Source organism: Diabrotica undecimpunctata, chromosome 8, assembly GCF_040954645.1.
Source record: "Diabrotica undecimpunctata isolate CICGRU chromosome 8, icDiaUnde3, whole genome shotgun sequence".
In the NCBI taxonomy this organism is placed as follows: Eukaryota; Metazoa; Arthropoda; class Insecta; order Coleoptera; family Chrysomelidae; genus Diabrotica; species Diabrotica undecimpunctata.
In genome coordinates, this window is record NC_092810.1 from 93,874,446 (window position 1) to 93,894,922 (window position 20,477).

A 20,477-nucleotide genomic window follows, 5' to 3' on the forward strand; every position below is an offset into this window, starting at 1 on the left:
ATTTCCAGTTTTCTATCCCCAGGACTTTTCCGGCTTCTTTATTTGTACACTTCACTATATCATTCACAATTTTTTCGTTCATAAACAAACTAAAGGAATCAACAAGATAATCTACACTTTGACCAGGGGCTAACATTACTTTACGCACTTTGCTTTTTATTATGTCTCAGGATCGCATACGTCCTGTAGGTTGTGGTTGACACTTTCAGTTAATTCCATACTTATTTTCAAAAATTACATACTCTACATACAAAATTACATGCTGATCATCTTCTTCACTTGCTTCCGAAAGATGATCTTCAATATCAGAGTCACTTTCAATGCCACCTACTTCAGGATATCCTTCATCATCGGAATCCCATAGATTATTAGCAATATCTTGCAGTTTTTTTCTTGCACTATTTGCTTTCACTGTAATTCAATATAATTTTAGAAGCTTAGTTGTTTATACTAACATCGGTATCAAACGACTGATATCAAAAGCATTATTTATTTTAAAATACAATATTATTGCATACCATCAATGATTCTCAGTTTTTAAAATTCATTTAGAATAGATATAACACCTATTGTAAGCCTCTCTTTAATTTTCACATCAAACAGATGTTTACATTGTTTGTTATACGTTTATTCTTTATTATTGGATTTCCGAAATCATAAAAGTCGTCCGACGGGCCCGTGTTGTTCCTTTACGTGACAAAATTCTTTCGACGCAATAATTTTAAAAATAATAATGAATATTTTGAATAGCTCATGACTACGTTGAAGGAAATATACCTCTAAATAAATTTAGTGATGCATAAAATACAATAAATTTTTTTTATCAGGTTATGATAAAAGAATTGGCGTCTCGGGTCCGTTTTACCTACCTTGCCCGAATAAGGATTAAAGTATATTTTTTCTTGTCGGACTATAATATACGAATAGTTTACGATGAAAGAATTGGCGTCTCGGGTCCGTTGGACCCACCTTGCCCGAATAAGGATTAAAGTATATTTTTCTCTGTCTGACTATAATATACGAATAGTTTACGATGAAAGAATTGGCGTCTCGGGTCCGTTGGACCCACCTTGCCCGAATAAGGATTAAAGTATATTTTTCTCTGTTTGACTATAATATACGAATAAATATAGTAAATAGAGACTATGCACTTTTGTAGGCGGAAGAACTGGAAAGAGTCAAAAATCTTGTATTAAACGGAACGATTCCTTTAAGTCAAGCTCCCCCAGAGATGGCTGATCATCCTGTAATGTTAATAGATGCTATTTGCAACAAATTAATTGCTGAACGTAGATCTAAGGTAAGCGAAAACAATTTATATTAAATTTTTAGTCATTAATCATAAAATAAAAATTGCTCGTCGGCCTTGTTGCCCAATTTATTTTTGTTTTCTTTTTTAACACCATTTTTTATGTTGTTGGAAGCCTTTGAGTATCGCCTCTTGGTTTAGAGCTCTTTAGATTGTTAATATTTTTTTCCAACGTTCTTCAAATGTTCTTCTCATATAACATAGATTCTTCGATTGGTCTGTCTGATGTATGATTTGTCACCGTGCTCACATAGAATCTTTTTTTTTATATTTTCTCCCGTTTACCCTTTGCTGCAAGATACGACAGTTTTTGGAATCGGTTTTTTATCTTCTATTTGGTCCTTAATCCTTCTCTGAGCATTCTGGGTCTTTTCGATGGTATATGTTAAGAAGTTGTTTTTTCTTAACGCGTTTTTACATTATGTATTTCTTAAATTTTACGGTCTTTGTCGGTCAATTTTTTTGGATTTTGTTAACAGTATTTTGATAACTGAATGTAATTGTTTAGGATAGTGATGTGAAGTAGCGTGTAAATATCTGTTTGTATGTGTGGGTTTTCGGTGTACTGTATATCCCATGTATTGGCAAAATCTGGGTAATTATAGCCTTAGTACTTAGTTCTTAACAGTATTTTGTCGTAACTTTTTAGAAAAAAATAGACAAGGAGACAAGGCCTGTACAAGAACTTACAAAAAAGTGATTCTTTTAAGTCTACTAATAAAAATACAAAAGTAGCAAACTGATATACATAATATGTAACTAAGTCAATCGATAAAAAAAGTTCGATTTTGCCTTGACACAAGAGTCCTCGTTAAACTAGGACTAAATAAAAGATCTATCGGTTGTTGGGGGAGAGCCTTAATAGAGCAGATATGAGGAAATTCCAAATTATTGGAGTAATATATCAATTGGTCAGGTATCATTCGATCCCTAGTTTGGGACAAAAAAACAAAAAGGCTAACGTTGTAGTTTAAAATTCTAACTGAATCTGCTAATTAGACTAGAATATGCTGGTGTCTGCAAAAAATGATGGCTTGGCGATACTCCTCCATAGATCACTATTGGATATGCGTATATGCCTAATAAACGGGTATACGTGGATATCTAAATGAAAATATACAGATATCCAATTAGATGCAGAATGATAGATGTAGAACAGATGGTTTAAAAAAATATATTCTGGTCCAAAATTTAATAAAATTACTCAGACAGCGATGACTCACATAAAATGTCACAACTGATATCCTGACGAGATTATATTTTTCATTGTTTATTACGTATGTATCCCAAAATTATTTTCATGGTTTTCACGTTAAATTTTTTTAGATTAAAATACCTAAAGTTAAGATTCCAACATTTTTGTATTGGGACGATACTCCTGATCCTGAATCCGGTCTTACCATTCAAAAGGGACACGTATTTAGAAGTCCAGATGAACAGTTGTGTGTACCGACTGAAAAATATTTAGAATATACAGAAGAAGAAGAAGAAAAATATATAATGCCACAAGAAGAATATGACAAGATTATCTACATCAATCCTTTGGTCAAGAAACTGCTTGAATGCGAGGTAAGTGTTTCTATCATTTGTTTAAGATATGATAGAATAAATGGTCAGCGCATGATCTTCCTGAACAAAATTCACTGTTTCTCCTTTTCGTTTTTTTTTATATATTTCTTCATTAATCAGACCTTTTAAAATTGTTTATTCCCGAATATGGCAATGTTATTGTTATAATCCTGTTTTTATCATTTTTGTGTTTTATTGACGAAATATACACCATTCTTTATTATTCTACTATAAAGTGCCTATTTAATTTAAGCACATACTGCTAATGACATTAAAAAAAAAAGTTTAGATTCTTGAGCAATTTAACATAAATATATTTTATATATGTCTATTTATTTTGTTTGCAATATATATCTGCCTTGTTTCTGTCAGTAATTCTTCATAGCGTTTATTCTATTCCTGTGGTTAAGAGGTGACTTTTTTTCCTTTGGTTTTTATTGATCGTATAAAATTTACTGCACTTATAAAGTAGGCAATTCAGGAAAAGTTAACCAAATGGCAGGATATAACTGGTTTAAAGGCTTCATGGAACGCCACAAAAAACTTTCGCTACGTTCTCCAGAAGCTACAAGTCTGGGAAGGGCAACAACCTTCAACACAACCAATGTTATTATGTTCCTAAATAACTTAAAAACCTGTGTCGAAACAGGAATAAGCACAGTCAATATTCCACCCAAGTTTGTGGCTAAGCGTGATAAACTACTAACTAGCGAGACAGGTTGGATGTCAAGTGATCTTTTTAAACAGAGTCTAGAACACATAATTACATAAAATGCAATAAGAAACAACCAATATTGTTAATTTTAGACAACCACGAGAGCCATGTGGGTTTAGAAGTAACAATAAAAAAGTTTGTGTAGATTCTGAGTCTTCGTCCGAGGAAGTATCAATTCCATATCAAGATACAGATGATGATATAGAAATATCTCTGAGTTTTGAGGAGCATAAAATGGAAGAAATAGATTGGAATAATAGTTCTGTGAATCTTAATACTGACGATTTTGTGCTTGTTAAATTTTGTACTAAAAAGTCTATTGTTTATTATGTTTGGAGAGTATTAAAGTATGATTCATTTGATGAAGTTTAATTCATGCGTAAAAAAGGAGAAATCTGGAAATTTTATTTTCCGAATGTGGGGGACAATAGCGTTATTGAGAAACAGGATATATTACGTAAATCGCCTGCACCACTAACAGCTCGAGGTACGGAGAGAGTAAATTCATCTTTGTATTTCCGGTTAAATTGTCAAAATTCAATTTACAATAAAGAAAAGTTTCTATTGTGTTGAAAAAAAAAAACATTTGTTACATTTTATCCCGGACTTCCTTAGTAGTGTCCCACTCCTCCCAGTGGTCTGGGTTGTATGGAACATTTGCAGATTCTCACACTATCCATTATTCTTCATTTTAAAGAATACTTATATCAACCCTTTTTTAAATTGAGTAGGACAAAGGGCTATCTAACATATCCTAGCATTATTATTTCACGAGGAGCAAATAAATAATTAAAAAAAAATTTTATTCAAAAAGTGTCCCACACCTCCCACTTCTCCCCTACTTAAAAAGACTATTTTGTAGTGTGTTAGGGGCAATAAGATCATTTAAAAATTTTTTTAAACGCTTATTTTTAAAATGTAGTTGAAAGTCATTGAACTAGTCACTAATCACGAGTATATGCAAATTTAGAACAGCAATATCTTAACCAATTTTTATCTTACAGGAAAACAAAAAAAAACCATAATGTACAAAAAAGTAAAACCAATATTTTGTTACTTCTTGGCATTTTTTGTATCACTAATACTTTTTAAGTTATGGTAAATAAAAAAGCAATTTTCAAAACTTGCAACTTTTCAAAAATTTTTCTTTTACTTTATAACAATTTTTTTTTAATAAGCACTTTGAATCGGCCAAATAACGATTCATTTTATTTGGGGTGCTAAGTAGGGGATGATTTTCACAATGTTTTTGCCAAAGAAGGTACCAACTTTGTTTTGAGCCTAAATCGCTTAATTCTGATGCTAGAAACATAAAATACTTGGTGTACAGAATTCATAAGTAACCCTTTTTTTGTTTTTTTGATGGGCTACATTTTTGCGAAGAACATTTTTTCGATAAATACTCACTTCTTGAGTTATGTATGAAAAACTGTCTAAAGCTGTGGTTTTTATTCTGAAAAATGAACATTTTCACTCGCAAATGACTTAAAAAGTATTGACTAAGTGAAAAAACTGTATAATATAAAGTTGCTTAGAATTACTTAATTTATCCATTTCTGGACATATTTTGAACATATGGTTTTAACCTCCGTGAATTGGTGGATTTCATCCACCAAGTAAAAGCAACCCTGTCGCCAAAATCTGAAATTTCAAGCAAATTTGTCGTGACGAGGAAAATTACACTTCAAAACAGTCACTTACTGGAGTATTACTCACGAACTGGAATGTATTTCCTTTTCAATTTGGATGAATAAGTTTTATAGTTAAAACATTCAAATACAAATGAATGAAAGTGAAACTCGCAACTTTTATTAAAACGCAAAGACAATGTTATTATAAAATTTTCCACAATAGGTCGTATTTTTTATCCACCTTCTGCACGCTTTTACGACTGGGTGCATCGTCATAGATTTCAATAACTACCCTTCGCTAAGCACAATGGTTCACATTTTTCGGGATTAAATTGCGTCAGTGGTTCAACATAGTTGATAAACAAAAGTGAATCAGTTATTTCCACTGACAATGATGATCGCAATGGAGTCACTCTCTCATTTATTGAACTAAAATTGCTCTCAGATTCGGTAAGTAGGGGATGATTTTCACAAGGCTTTTACCAAAAAAAGGAACTAACTTTGTTTTGAGCGTAAATCGCTTAATTCTGATGCTAGAAACATAAAAAAATAAACACTATTTTAAAACACTTTTAGAAAGTTTTCCCCAAAAAATGCATTATTTAAGATTATTTCACGTTGAAATATTCGCTTTTATATTTGATAAAAAATAAGAACTTATTTTTCATTAGCTACAACTCTGGTTCTACTGGGTGTACAGAATTCATAAGTACACCATTTTTTTTTATAGGCTACATTTTTGCATTACTTAATTTATCTATTTCTGAACTTATTTTGAACGTATGGTTTTTACCTCCGAGAATTAGTGGCTTTGATCCACCAAGTAAAAGCAACACTGGCCTTAAGTCCAAAAGTAAAGTAAAGGGTACGAGGAACCTAAATCTAAATTTTCAAGCAAATTCGTCGTTACGAGGAAAATTACACTTCAAAACAGTCATTTACTGGAGTATTACTCACGAACCGGATCGCATGTTTTTTTTCAATTTGGATGAATATGTTTTATAGTTAAAGCATTCAAATACAAATGAATAAAAGTGAAACTAGCAACTTTCATTAACACTTTCATTGCCGACGGCACACACCGTGCGCCATCGGCTATTGTCGTCACAGGCCGACGGCGCACCATGTGCGTCGAGCGCATACGTGACTTTCCTCAAGTAGTATGGCTCTGGTCTTTGTTATAGTCAGTTCTGTTTTTGTTGGCCGTTTAGATATTCTAAAATATATACGTGCAATAGCGGTTTCGGAATTTTGTGTTTTTTTATATAGTTATGGATGGTGACGTTGCAGGACTGTCTAGTTCGAAGCGTGTATGTAGAGAGTGATGTGAAGATCCCATTGTCGAGTAAACAGCTGCAAGAATTAGCAGATTCATTGTGGGAAAGTTCAAAGGAAGATCTAGTAGTTTTATCAGATGATTCTTGGTCGGAGGAGGATGATAATGCTGACAGCGATAGAGTTGAGGCTGATATTGTGAATGATCCTGACAATGTTTTTAGCGACGACGATGATGATATCCCTCAAACAAGATTATTATTTCCAGACTGGAATAACACTCCTGATTTGAAAACAATTGATTTCACTGGAATACCTAGATTTCGTGTACCACCACCTGTGAGTAATAATCCATATGATTTTTTTAGTTTGCTTGTAACTGATGAATTACTAAATCACATTGTAGATCAAACAAATATTTACGCAGAAGAATTTTTTTTTAAGTCGTACCACTTCAGCTAAATCCAGAATAACCGATTGGAAACCGCTTTTCCTAGCAGAGTAAAAGATTTTTTTTGGCATGTGGTTCCAAATGGGAAATGTACAACTCAATCGGTTACAAAACTACTGGAAAAAAGATGAACTGTTTGCTATTCCTGGTTTTCAAAAATACATGAGTAGAAAAAATAGATTCATGATCATTATGAGGTGTCTTCACTTTTCAACAAATGCACGTCATGTGGGAGATCCTGGTTATGGTGATCGTTTGCATAAAATCAGAAATCTTCAAGATTATTTTAATAAACGAATGGATGAAATCTATTACCCTGCAAAATCGTTATCATTAGATGAGTCCATGATGCTGTGGCGCGGAAGACTGTCTTTTCGCCAATTTTTAAAAGGTAAACGACACAAGTTCGGCATTAAATTGTATATATTAACTGAACCCGATGGTATGGTGTTGCGATGCAATGTATACAGTAGTGCTCAAGGTGAAACTGGTGGTACAGGTCATACTGAAAAAGTGGTATTGTCACTGATAAAAGAATTCAAGAACAAAGACATTCTTTATATATGGACAACTTTTATAATAGTATTCCCTTATGTCGGAAATTGCTTGATCAAAAAACTTATGTTACCCGTACTCTCCGAAGAGGCAGAAAATAAAATCCAAAAGTCGTTATTGACCCAAAAATTTACAAAATTGCTTTGCAGAATATCACAAAAAATTATAGATATTGTTTGTGTATATATTTTGTTTGTTTTTTGTGTAAAATACCTCTTTTTTAAATAAATTTTCTGTTGTCTGTTCTGTTGTCTGTTGTATCATTTTAGTGTAAACATTTCAGTATATATGAACGACGCACACCGTGTGCCACCGGCCTTTCATACAAAATTTTATTCTAACGGCCGATGGCACACACCGTGTGACACTATTTCAAAAGCCTATTTTAGTCTATGAAATGATAAACCAATGTTTAAAATACACTCGCGATCATAAAATCCGGATCACCTTGAAAATCACCGATATTTCATTTTTAACTTTAGCTTTATCGTAAATAATAATAACACAAATACAAACTAATGCATGTTTCTGGGAATTGTTGTCGGTTTCCTGTGCAACAAAGAATTTCAATAGTGCCGATTTCGCGGGAAAGCGCACACTTCCCAAAATAAACGATACCTGTAACTGCCGCTTGTTTTAAATGTCTCATTTGTGCTTCGACTTTCTGTAAACGCAACGAACAAACGTTTATTATTGCCACCATTAGTGTTTATTAGTGCCATTATTAGTGTTTATTATTGTTTATTTTTTGCCAAAAATACCCTTGACTGTTAATGAAACGGCACAAATTGTTGCGCTTGTGAAAGACGGTCACACTCAACGGCAAGTCGCAAGAACTGTTGGCGTAAGCCTTTCTACGGTTCAACGAGTGCTTCAACTCTTTCAGGAGAAGGGTTTGCTATCCAGGCGACCTAGCTCTTGACGAAGAAGAATGACCATGGTACGGGATGACCGTTTTCTTGTATTTCAGACTTTACGAAACCGAACCTTAACTGCGATTGTTCATCGAAATCGTCTACAGGAAGTACGAAATCGCAATGTTAGCGTTACAACAGTCAGGAGAAGATTTCGTTCTTTTGGACTCTCTTCTCGGGTAATGGCTACAGGACCGCCACTTGCCTGGCGCATCGAGTTGCACGACTAGCTTTTACTCGACAATACGCGCATTGGGAATTAACGATTGGAGCAAAGAGTTATTCTCAGATGAATCCCGTTTCTGCCTAACTGGATCCGATGGACGTGTAAGAGTTTGGAGGAGAAGCGGTGAATGATTTTTCCAAGCTTGCATTGCTCCAAGAATGCCATTTGGTGGTGGCTTGGGGAGGTGTATCTTCCGACTTCCGCACAGAATTACCTTTCATCGAAAATGGGTCCTTAACTACACGAAGAGACATTACGAAGATTCTGGAAGAACATTTTATGCATACCATGGCCAGGCTTGGAGAAAACGTCGTTTTTATGCAGAACAACGCGCGAAAGCACGTTGCCACGATCAGTATGCAATACTTTGACGAGGTTGGAATTACGAGGTTACCCTGGCCAGCTAGGTCTCCGTACCTGAATCCCATCGAACATATCTGGGACGATTTGAAAAAACGTATTCAACCCCTAACATCTCCTCCTAACAACGGACAGGAGTTTAAGGATTTGTTAGTGAGAAAGTGGAATAACATACCACAACATGCAATCTGGAGAAAAATTGAGAGTATGCCCCGTCGTCTGCAAGAGGTCATTAGAGCAAGTGGAGGCAATACACGATATTAGTCATTGAAATTTCACTGACATTTTACCACGATCTGTATTTTCCATTTTTTTCGTATGCCTGTTTTATCAACAATTTGGTTTGTTTTCTGCTTTTTCAATAAAAACAATAAAAAACCGTTCTTTTTTTTCTTTCAAAACAAACATTGATGACAAATAAAAAATACGTTACCTATCCTAAAAAAAGGTTATTACTGCACCAGAGGGAAAAATATTCCAGAAACTTGAAATTTTCAAGGTGACCCGGATTTTATTATCGCGAGTGTATATAATACACAGTTACATTCAACTATTTAGCAATGTTAAGTTACGACCTCAGACGAACATCCAAAATAATTGGTTGGCACTGAATGTGTTAAAACGTAAAGACTATGTTATTATAAAATTTTCCACAATGGGTTGTATTTTTTATCTATCTTCTGCACTCTTTTGCGACTGGGTTCATCGGCATAAATTTCAATAGTTACCCTTTGCTTATTACAGTATCGCTGTATCACAGTATTGCTGCAATAATTCCGACAAATTTCCCATCTCGTCAAGAGGGTCCGACATAGCCTTTATATTTTTAAAAAAATTAACATTAGTGATTATTAAAATTCTTTTGTATCTCTAGTCAAATCCTTAAAAGCCGTCTCAAAATATTAACAGAGTGCTTGGTAGTTATATAATACAGCACTAAGTGTACGTTAGCTTGATGCCACCCATCGAACAGATAAAATAGGTCCGATTTTTAAAATTTGCATGTCAATCGATGCTGCTACCTTTTTTAGGTGATTTTGGTTTTTGGGCTATTGGTAATTAAAGCTATATAATTTATCTAAAAAGATTTTAAAATAATTAATACCACTGACTTTATTAACGCAGTAATTGACAGCAAACTCTAACCTATGATTAAAGCAGTGCCACACTAATCAATTTGGAAATATTGTTTGTAGTCTTGTTGCGACTCTGGAGTTTTATTTAATCATAACCAAAGCTTCATCACAGACAAAGGCTATAATCCACTCTTCCAGAAAAGTTTGATCAAAACCGTATTTATTTAAGTATGTCAAAAGGTCCCTTGTAATATTTACGGCTGTTGCATCAGTCAGCTCCATTATATCTAAATTAAAAACATAACGTCGCTTAAGATGCAAAAGCTCGTAACCCACAAATAGGTTTTTTACAGGAGAATAAAAATACATTCTCTGCATGTGAAAATCGTTAAACTCAAATAAATAATTATTAATTTAATATCAAGGTATTCTTATATATTGTAAAATACTAAATTATTTTAATTTTCAAAATTATTTTGGTCTAACGGTGGATTACTATGATTAGCTGCCAAATGGTACTGCAAAATGTGGTTTAAGTATTTTGTCGAATTAAAAAATTATTTCGAAATTAAGTTTTATTTATAACTAAAGTACATAATAAGAACATTTTAAACGAAATAATTCATTATGTTCGATATTATCGTAAAAGTAATGGAAATTAGGAGGGATAACAGCGTTTAAATCTTGAAGATGTTTCCATTTCTGAGCCTTTATTTTTCTGTTTTCCAAATTCATTTGAGGAAAAACATAGCATATTTTTTGTCTGTTTTTACGCTGCGGTAGTTCTACCCATAAATCATCAAAGTTGAGTTATATATAATATATATTTAATAACTCTAATATCAGTCACATTTTTGTTCCCTGGTCGTATGCTGGCATACATCTGGTTTCTGACACTTTACTTTTAGGTACAATTAACTAAAGCTTAGTTTCTGTACCATCATCGTTTTCAAAGGTTCTATACAGAAGATCATCTTTCAGCATTAGGCAATTCCATTGGCTCCAGTAACACTTGACTTCGGGACTACATGCACCAGTGTCTTTCCAAGAAGGTCTTTCACTTCGACACATCCAATCTAATACTCTTTTTATACATGGATCATCTGCTTGGGCGTCTTGTAGCTGTTGTGGCTGCCATTGATCAATAATGACGGTGGTTCGTCTCACGGGGCAAAGTCGTTCTTCTAATTCAAGACAATGATTACGATTTACACTGTATGGCCGTCTTGACTAAGCCTCAGCATTTAAATGCCTTTTTCCAGCCCAGTGTTCGATCTGTTCTAGCTTTCTGACTGTTGTATTATTTTCATGCAATTTACGACGAATGTGACCTACGTCGTTACCATTTCAACATCTGGGTTCACGTCTCTTCGGCATCATTTTACGAACTACTTTCCGTACGATTTCCTCCAGACGTTTCTCGTTTTGTTCGTCGATCTTTTCAGAGGTTCGTACTCGATAGCTCCGTGAATCTTGACTAGCTGTTTCATGTTCCAAGGCAATAGCGAGCGCTTCATCTAAAACTTTCGGTCTTGCTAGTCGTAAAGCTTTCTGTAGTTTACTGTCTCTTAACCCATTAACGAAGGCATCTACAGCAATTTCTTCCAAAATGTTGTCTGGTGCCTCTGGATAAGCTAACCGCACTATACCACCAACATCTGCTTCAAACTCTTGCAAATTTTCACTTGCTTGTTGAATTCTACTTCTTAGTTGCGCCTTGTAGACTTGTTGTAGATGGGCATCTCCGTAACGTTTGTCTAGTCGAGTGAACAATGTCTGGTAACATTTTTCTTGACCCGTAGGAATTGATCTTAGGATATCCGCAGCACACCTCGTAAAGCAGCAGTCAAGGAAACAGCTTTTTCTTGTTCTGTCCAATGATTTTCTGTCGCAATAGCTTCAAATTGTCTAAGGTATATGGACCAAGAGTCGCTATCCATAGACCGGTTAATATAGTCCAAAATTAAAGAGACAAACGAAAACGCGGATACATCAGTTTCTATTTCGCTAAACCAATAACTTAGTTTCTATTTCGCTAAACCAATAACACTTTACATGTTTTGTCTTTATATTCATTATAGTGAAATTATGGCAACATAATTTTGTTTTATAATATACAGCACATGTGTTAAGGCTGGCACATACCTCAAAAGCTTGTAAATCAATCATTAAAACGATGCTTGATTCATATTGAGCTAGCATGGGGTCATTCAGTTTTTCTTGCCTTGCTTTTTTCTTCTTAGTAACATGACTGACAAAAGATTTCTCATCGAGGTTCCCTACTTCATGTTGACAATAAATGTCACATTTATCTTTTTTGGGCAGGTATATAGAAATTTCTTTCTCATAGAATAACTCGTCAAATGTCCTTCTACTCATAGCCTACTTACTTTTCATTTTGAACTTCAACAGATACTCGCTATATAAAGCTGTAATAGACCAAATAGTCTGGTCCAAATATAATTTGCTTGAGCTTCTACGGCAGTAGTAGGATGGCAATTTTGGTAGCTCATCTAAAAACATCTTTAAAAACTGCTTGTCACCATTCACTTTGTATAGTGCTCGTCTCGTTCGTGTTTCTTCTGACATCTTTGACTCGTCAATATTGTGTTTAGCTTTCTTAACCCATGAAATTACTTGAAATTTACCCAAGCATAAAGTAGATAGAAATAATTGTTTACATACATTTGTCTTTTGACAAATGTATGTAAACAATCTGTAGTACTATTAGCTTCAAAAATTGTCTGTTGTTTCCATATCATTTCCCAGAATTTGTTAAATATTTCTTTTCGCGTATCTTTTAAAATGTTTGAACACCGATTTGAATCACAGCGTGATCCAATTTTTTTCTGAGGTTTTTTTTTTTGTTTAATTGCCGTATTGCCAGATTCCAGTAAGAGCCTAAGAAGGTATCCATTGAATTCTGACAAGCAACGGTGGGGGAAATCTTTTTTGGACATCTTCGTCATGAAACAAGACACCCTGGCATCTTTCGGCCGAGTAGGATACCAGGCCAGAAGACCCCAGGATAGTGCCGGATTAATCGTGTTCCGGCTAAAACCTTAACCACCGTTCCAGAGAGGTGGTCTTGCCACTCAATGAACAACTAATACAAAAACTAAAAATTTATAAATAACCATACCTATTACCGTAAATCAGAAAATGTTTCATACGTTAGGACCTAAACTAATGAATAATATTAACCCTAAATTTCAGATCCCTGGCTCAATTTCTACCTTTGTCCTTCTGCTCCTTTTTCTTTATCACCCCAGAAATCAGACAGTGTACTTCTCTCAATTCTTTCTCTCCTCTCAACATTATGTTTACAACGTTTTTTTAATCCAGCCCGAAATCTATTCGCCTCTCGAAATCTCTCCTCTTATTTGCCCATCACTGGCAGTTAAAAATGTGGGCGGGAGCGTACGGTACCATACAAACAATACAGTCTGCCGAGGCAGATTTGCCTATTCTATTTGTGAAGGTGCCAAAACTACCATGTCCCATCAGAAACTGCGTCAGGAACTAGTCTAGTTTCCTGAACGTACATTCCCACCACGGCCTCACATCGGGAATAAGCTTCTTCGTCCACCTTGCCTTTCCGCTCTCATTAACCCATTCTCTCTACCACTCTACTACCGTTCTTTCTCTCACATTCTCATCTATATTTACATTCATCCTCCTCGCTATAGCTGCTCGCTCTTTGCACAACAAAACGATCGGTATCACCGTAAGCTTTTTCCATAAAATTGTACAATTTTCATTGACAATAAAGCATATTTCCATTCTATTTTATTCTATAAAAAATATTAAGCATTTTAAGGATGTGAATTTAACAAGATTTTCTTAATTCCTACAAAAACAAATATTTATTATTGTGTAAAGTATTTAAACTTACCATAATCGGATGGATACACAGTGCTTTCTTTTCGACATACTTCGGGTACCATTTTAGTTGATTCGGATGGAGACATTCTGTAATTAAAGTATTAATTAAAAATCTAGCAAAGTTACCAAAGGATACGTTAACAAAATTCTCTTGAAATATAGATGTAATCTGTTTTACTCATTTTACAAGCACCTAACACCACTATCTGCAAATTTTTGAACCCATTTTCGATATCATACGAAAATTAGGATAGCACGAATTATACTTTATTAAATATTAACAATTTAATAAAATATAAACTACGATCCAATGATGAGAAAAGAATAGTTTAGGTTCTTTCATATTAGCGATGTCAAAACCAAAAAATTGTTACACATTTAAATATTAAAATTACACAAAGTCTTGTGAAGTTTGATATTTTCGCAGCATGTATGGTATACAATATTTATTTATTGTTGTCTCAAGTGGCAAAAGCCGTGAAAGAACGATAATACCAATAGATGTTCTGTTTTGATTTATGACGACCAATCGAGCACGAAGAAGCCAAAGGCTATTACTTTGCAGGATTTATGTATTTTTATTAGTGTCAACGCGACACTGTTTATTGGACAGGGATTTTCAATATTGCAGATGTATTGGCATTCCTACTACGCGTTTCAGGTAATGAAATCTGCGTAGTATTTGTTAAATTGCGGAAATGAGATTCTAACAAAATAGATAAATGTTATTCGAAATAATAAAACTAGTAGAATATCGACAAACAGCAAAAATAATAAATGACAATCTTTTTCGTAACGTATTGTCTCTTCTACTGTATAAAAGTTATTAATCAATAAGCAAAATCATAACGGGAACGATCAGAGAGGCGACTCTGGTCGTGAATTATATCTCTCTTTTTTTTCTATAAGGTGTCGGGGCAAGAACAGACTCTGAGTCATTTACTAACAAACACATATAGTTCAGAAGAAAAAGATTTAAGTAGTAATCAAAATAGTTGTCTGAGTTTTGTAATGAATTAATTTAGTTCTAAAACAATTTACCAATATATAATAATTGGTAGTTTTTTTCCTTTGAACTATTTTTGCACTGAAGATAATTTTTTCTGTGGTTCATTAGGATTTCTTAAAGCGTCACGGGTTTCTTGAGTTTTCCTGTTTTTTATTGTTTAATACTACTAAAGTGTTACTTATCTAGTTTAAGTTCATTATTATAATATTTTAAAGTAGATACTATTTTAATGGGTCTAAGCCATAATTGAATATTTTAAGAACTTCACAACAATAATATTTTAAGTTCGTTTTTGTATTACATATTTCAAGTAACTAGTGAAATTCATTACGTTATATAACACATAAATGTATTTAAAGTTATAACAGTATTTAATTTTTTTTTAATTTGAAAACGATTTCCGAAGTGGAAATTGAAACGTCAATAAACGTACTTTAACCTTTAATTGTGGCTTATTCCCATTTAAATATTAATTACTTTAAAATGCCACAAGAAAATAGCTTCATAACAAAATTTTTTTTTATTGTTATTTATTGTTGTGTATTTTGTCTAACGATTTAAATAGATAAAGGTATTATTATTTTTTTATTTAAAGAAGAAATTCTACAGACTTAGACAGCTTTATTAAATTGGCTATTTTATTAAAAATGAAGGTGTTTAGTGCATCAAAACCCATTATTTTTTCTAGTAAGCCCCATTTTATGTAGGTGTTTATTGACTGACGCGTGTCCTGTAAGATATTCTCTTATAATTCTTAGGTGATTTATGCTTGTTTTTCGTAGTATTTTATTCCTTTAAGCGCTCGTACTTTTAATAGAGTAGATGAGAGTTATGTTGTCTTCGGATATAGGCTTTTCCGGTAGCTAACGATACTTTTTTTCTACGGTTAACCCTGTATCGAAATATTATACAGCTAATTTTGTTTAAACAAGTTTATCAGATTTTTGTTGCCGTATATTCCACAAATATGTGGCACATACTAGTGGGATACTGTTGTGTTCTGCTGACTATCGAAAGTTTTTTAGTATGATCACATTAACCTAGACAATACCTTAGGGCTTCCGACAGCGTCAATAACCCCTTGACTATTACCACATTATGTTAATCCATTTAAGTTTAACATAATTCATATTGATTTCCTTGCACAATGCAAAACTGCATAAATTTCTGCACGAAATATAGAGATATATTCTTGTGAACGGTATATTCTTGTAGTTTCAGACCCGTATGTGTGACAGGTAAACCTGAGAAACCCTGTAGCCTAAATTATATGATTCCTCCATCCTATTCTCTCGTATGCGAGTGTGTAATCGAACCTTTATGTTTTTCTCGCATTTTGTAATATCTCAGTTTCACTACCTCATTTCTTTTCTCATAATAATCTTTAGAAAAGAAACCTTAGTAAGGCATCCACAGCTACTGCTTGAGTGACCTTTAAAGTCCCGGTAGTTCCAAGTGTTTGCGCCTTGCTTAACGTAAGAACCGCACTTTTATGCTGCACCTTTTTTGCTGTGCTTCACACCACTGCTACATGCGTTAGTGTAGGTTTTACCACTATTTTATAAATCCAATATGACATGTTTGGTTTTAAACCATATTTTTTTATGATATACTCTGGCTACTATTAGAGTAATTATTTATTCTATTTTATAATTTCAACCCGTTTATGCTCACAACTATTTTTGTCAAATCTATCAATGATTTTCTTAATAATGTAATAAAATACCATAAAATTCATTGAAAAATTACTAAAAAAAATGTTCAAAAACTGTTTTTCGAAAAACATACTGGGTCATTAACGACCCGTTGAGCCCAAAGGGGTACAAAATAAAAATAATAAACTTTTACGCAATTAAATTTTATTTTATTTTCTTCTGAAAAATTAAATATTTACTCCCTAAAATGAAAACAATGAAGCAGGCATAGTTTAGTTTTCTTACTTAAAGCTTAAAGTAGTTTGGATGATAATCTTATATAGAAGTATTTATAGTGCAGTAAAATTTCACATCTATCGTATGCTTTTGTCGTTTTATTTAAACATACTCGACATCTTCTTCTTTGAGCACGAGTAATAATTAGATGCTGTGTTGATTTAAACAGCAATTATTGCAATATTTTGAGGTTCAGTAAAGCTGACTTTTTATAATTAGACAAAAATGTACGAACTATATATGTCTTTTAAATTCGAAGTTGTCATTTTTATGTCCAAATTGTGATGATAGTATCGAACCATTAGTTACACAAACATCCAGCATTCATATCCATATTGAAAAATATCATTTTTCCACGTATTTTTATTCTATAGTTCGAAATGTTGTTGTCTATTTGAATATTTAGTTTTCCATATATCGGTATAAACGAAATTTTCCCAAAACATTCTTCGCCTTGGTAATGGAACCTAATCACTTAAAATAAAAATCCCCAAGAATACATAAAATTCGTCAATTTCTATTGAAATATTTTGATTTTTCGAGGCAGCATAATTTGTTGTCTCTTTAGTTAAATACTCTATTGTTTCTTTGGTCATGAACAATTTAAAAAAAATCAACTGGATTGCTTTCGGTAGCGAACTGGTAATCTCGGTAGATCGGAATTTGCGCTCTATTATCTATGAGAATTACATTATGCACATGCTTTTATGCTTTGATTTATAATCCGAAAATCATTTTCAACAAAACTTTAGTTAAAACCCACATCGTCAAAACATTTAAAACGTCAAAAATGTAATTCTTATAACAACTGAATGTGGTTTAATGCCATATAAAGTAATATTTACTATTATTAATCGTATTAAATAAAAACCATTCAAAATAAACATGAAATTCATAATTGTTAATTTACTATATTGTTTTAGAACGTAGAGGAAATATATGATCTTGCTGAAGAAATTACAGGAACAAAGAAACTTGATGACCTCTCTAGGTTTACTGTGGAAACTAGGGATACGATTGTCAGTACAGTTACCAATTAGATAAACGCAATATGAACTAGAACAAAATTGAGACATATTATGTACTACATATTAATAGTATTACTCGTAAAATATTTGTGCAAAATATATGAACAAATTTTTAGTCTAAGAAGATTTAGTACTTGACATGTTATTTATAGGACAATTTAAAATTGTGTATTTATATGTAGGTATCCAGTTACTTTCTTTGTAAATAAATATATAATATGATTGTTGTTTTGTATTATTAACTCTATACAAATACCTCATAGTTAAACTATTAAATCGTAGATCTCATGCCTAATGATAAAAAAACATTTTAAATAGACCATATTCTCATAGATTCAAGACACTAAGTAGCATTATTAATTCGCGAAGTATGAGAGGAGCGATATATATTACTTTTTTGGTTAAAACTACGGTAAAAAATAAAAAGAAAGATAAGACATAGAAGCATTCCAAACGCTTAACAAAAAAACTAAATATCAAATGGTCATAAGGAAAAGATCCAATTTACTAAGAGAGTAGGAGAATAACTTACGAGGATAGATTGATATTAAACTAGCCTTTGTTAGATGGCGCTACTTGACACCGAATTGGTTTCGGTTTTGATAGTTGCCATTCATGATATGACGTCTGTCAAAATTTTAAGTTTTAAAAACAATTAGTTTGGTTTTTACAGCCGTCAAAAGCAAGCAAATTTTGTGTTTTCGGAGAAATGGAAAAAGTCGAGTATCGTTTGGTGATTAAGTTACTCCACAAAAAGGGTAAAACGAATGTGCAAATCAAGGCCGACCTGGACGAAGTTTATGGTGAGGTTGCACCGTCGTTAGCAATAGTAAAATTTTGGAAAGCTGATATTGTTCGTGGTCGTACGAGTGTTTTTGATGATGAGCGTACCGGGAGGCCAAATGAAGTCACCACGCCGGAAATGATCAACAATGTCCATGACATGCTTCTGGCAGATCGTCGAATTAAGCTCCTAGTTAATGAAGGTCCTAAAAATTTCCTACGAACGCGTACACAACATCATTCACCATCATTTGGACATGAAAAAGCTATCCGCGCGATTGGAGCCGCTTTTGCTGACAATCGATCAAATGCAAAAACGTGTGACCAATTCGGAAACGCTTTTGGCGATGATACGGCGCGATTCGAAGGACTTTTTTTACCGATTTATCACCGTTGATGAAACCTGGGTGCATCATTACACACCGGAAACCAAAGAAGAGTCGAAACAGTAGCGCAAACGCGGCGAAGGGCCACCGAAGAAGGGCAAAGAGTGCACATTCGGCCGGAAAAGTGATGGCGACTGTTTTCTGAGATGCGAAGGGCATAATCCACATCGACTACTTGGAAAAAGGAAAAACAATCAATGGTGAGTACTATGCAGCATTATTGTATCGATTCGATGCCGAATTGCGTCAAAAATGCTTCGGTTTGGAACGCAAAATGTGCTCTTTCACCAAGACAATGCACCGGCTCACCGATCGGCCGTCGCCATGGCAAAATTACACGAATAGAGCTATGAATCGGTTGAACGCCCACGGTATTCCCCAGATCTTGCCGCTAGCGATTTTTTTCTGTTTCCAAATCTAAAAAAATGGCTCTTAGGACGCCGTTTCGCAACAAATGATGAAGTCGTCGCTGAAACTTCGGCCTATTTTGAAAAGCTCGAGCAAAAGTACTATTCCGATGGGATAAAAAAATTGGAACATCGTCTTACTAAGTGTATCGAGCTAAAAGGGGACCATGTTCAGAAATAAATCGATTTAATTCCAAAAAACTTATTTTTTCTATCAAAGGCTAGTTTTATATCAATCCACCCTCGTATATAACGAGCAAACATAGCAGCCAATGGCAACAGTTACAGAACAAGTAGAAGGAAAAACGAGGAATTGCCCAAAGTGAAAATGGTTTTACAAAGAATGCGATAAAATTCTGGTAATTACAAATTATAAAAGACTATGAAAACTACAGATCTAAAAAGAAAAGCTACTTAGAACAGTAAATACGGAACATAGAGAGAAGTACAGGGATAAATCAGGTAAGGAAATTCTATAAGTAAGTAAAGATAGTCAGACAACGTGAAAGTGTTAAGGAAACAACAGCTGGAAGAAATACTTTCAGAATTTATTAGTACTTATATTCTATATAAATGGACATTATATTCTTCAGATAAGGTAGAAACATCAACACTTTAAGAAGTACAAAATGCGATATTATCTCTTAAAGATTACAAAGCACAAAAAAATGATGGTAGAAATAAAAAAAAATAAAATCATGAGAAAATAAACAAAAAAAAAGGACATAAAAAACAATTTCGAAACTATAGAGGCACATTGCTTATTAGCATAGCATATAAAGTTCTGGCAGCTATCTTGCTAAGGAGAGTCATCCCTTATGTGGAAGATATGACGCGGTTTTCATGCTAGGTCACCGATAGGCTAAATATTTACAATACATCTTAGACTGAGAATTTAACCGGGATGTCATCAAATCTTCGTAGATTTTTAAAAAGCACACGTCTGTATAAATTATTAACAATGCTA

General features: G+C 33.6%; 1 protein-coding gene across 2 annotated transcripts in view; it reads left to right on the forward strand.

Moving 5' to 3' along the window:
- Positions 1 to 18,151, forward strand: part of LOC140448484 (uncharacterized) — a 230,816-nt gene extending 212,665 nt beyond the window's left edge. For both annotated transcript variants that reach the window (XM_072541570.1, XM_072541569.1), the window contains exons 3-5: positions 1,160 to 1,300; positions 2,636 to 2,878; positions 17,830 to 18,151. In XM_072541570.1, the coding sequence (XP_072397671.1) occupies positions 1,160 to 1,300; positions 2,636 to 2,878; positions 17,830 to 17,946 (501 nt within the window). In that variant the 3' untranslated portion in view covers positions 17,947 to 18,151. The remainder of the gene's footprint in view (positions 1 to 1,159; positions 1,301 to 2,635; positions 2,879 to 17,829) is intronic.
- The last annotated feature ends 2,326 nt before the right edge of the window (positions 18,152 to 20,477 follow it).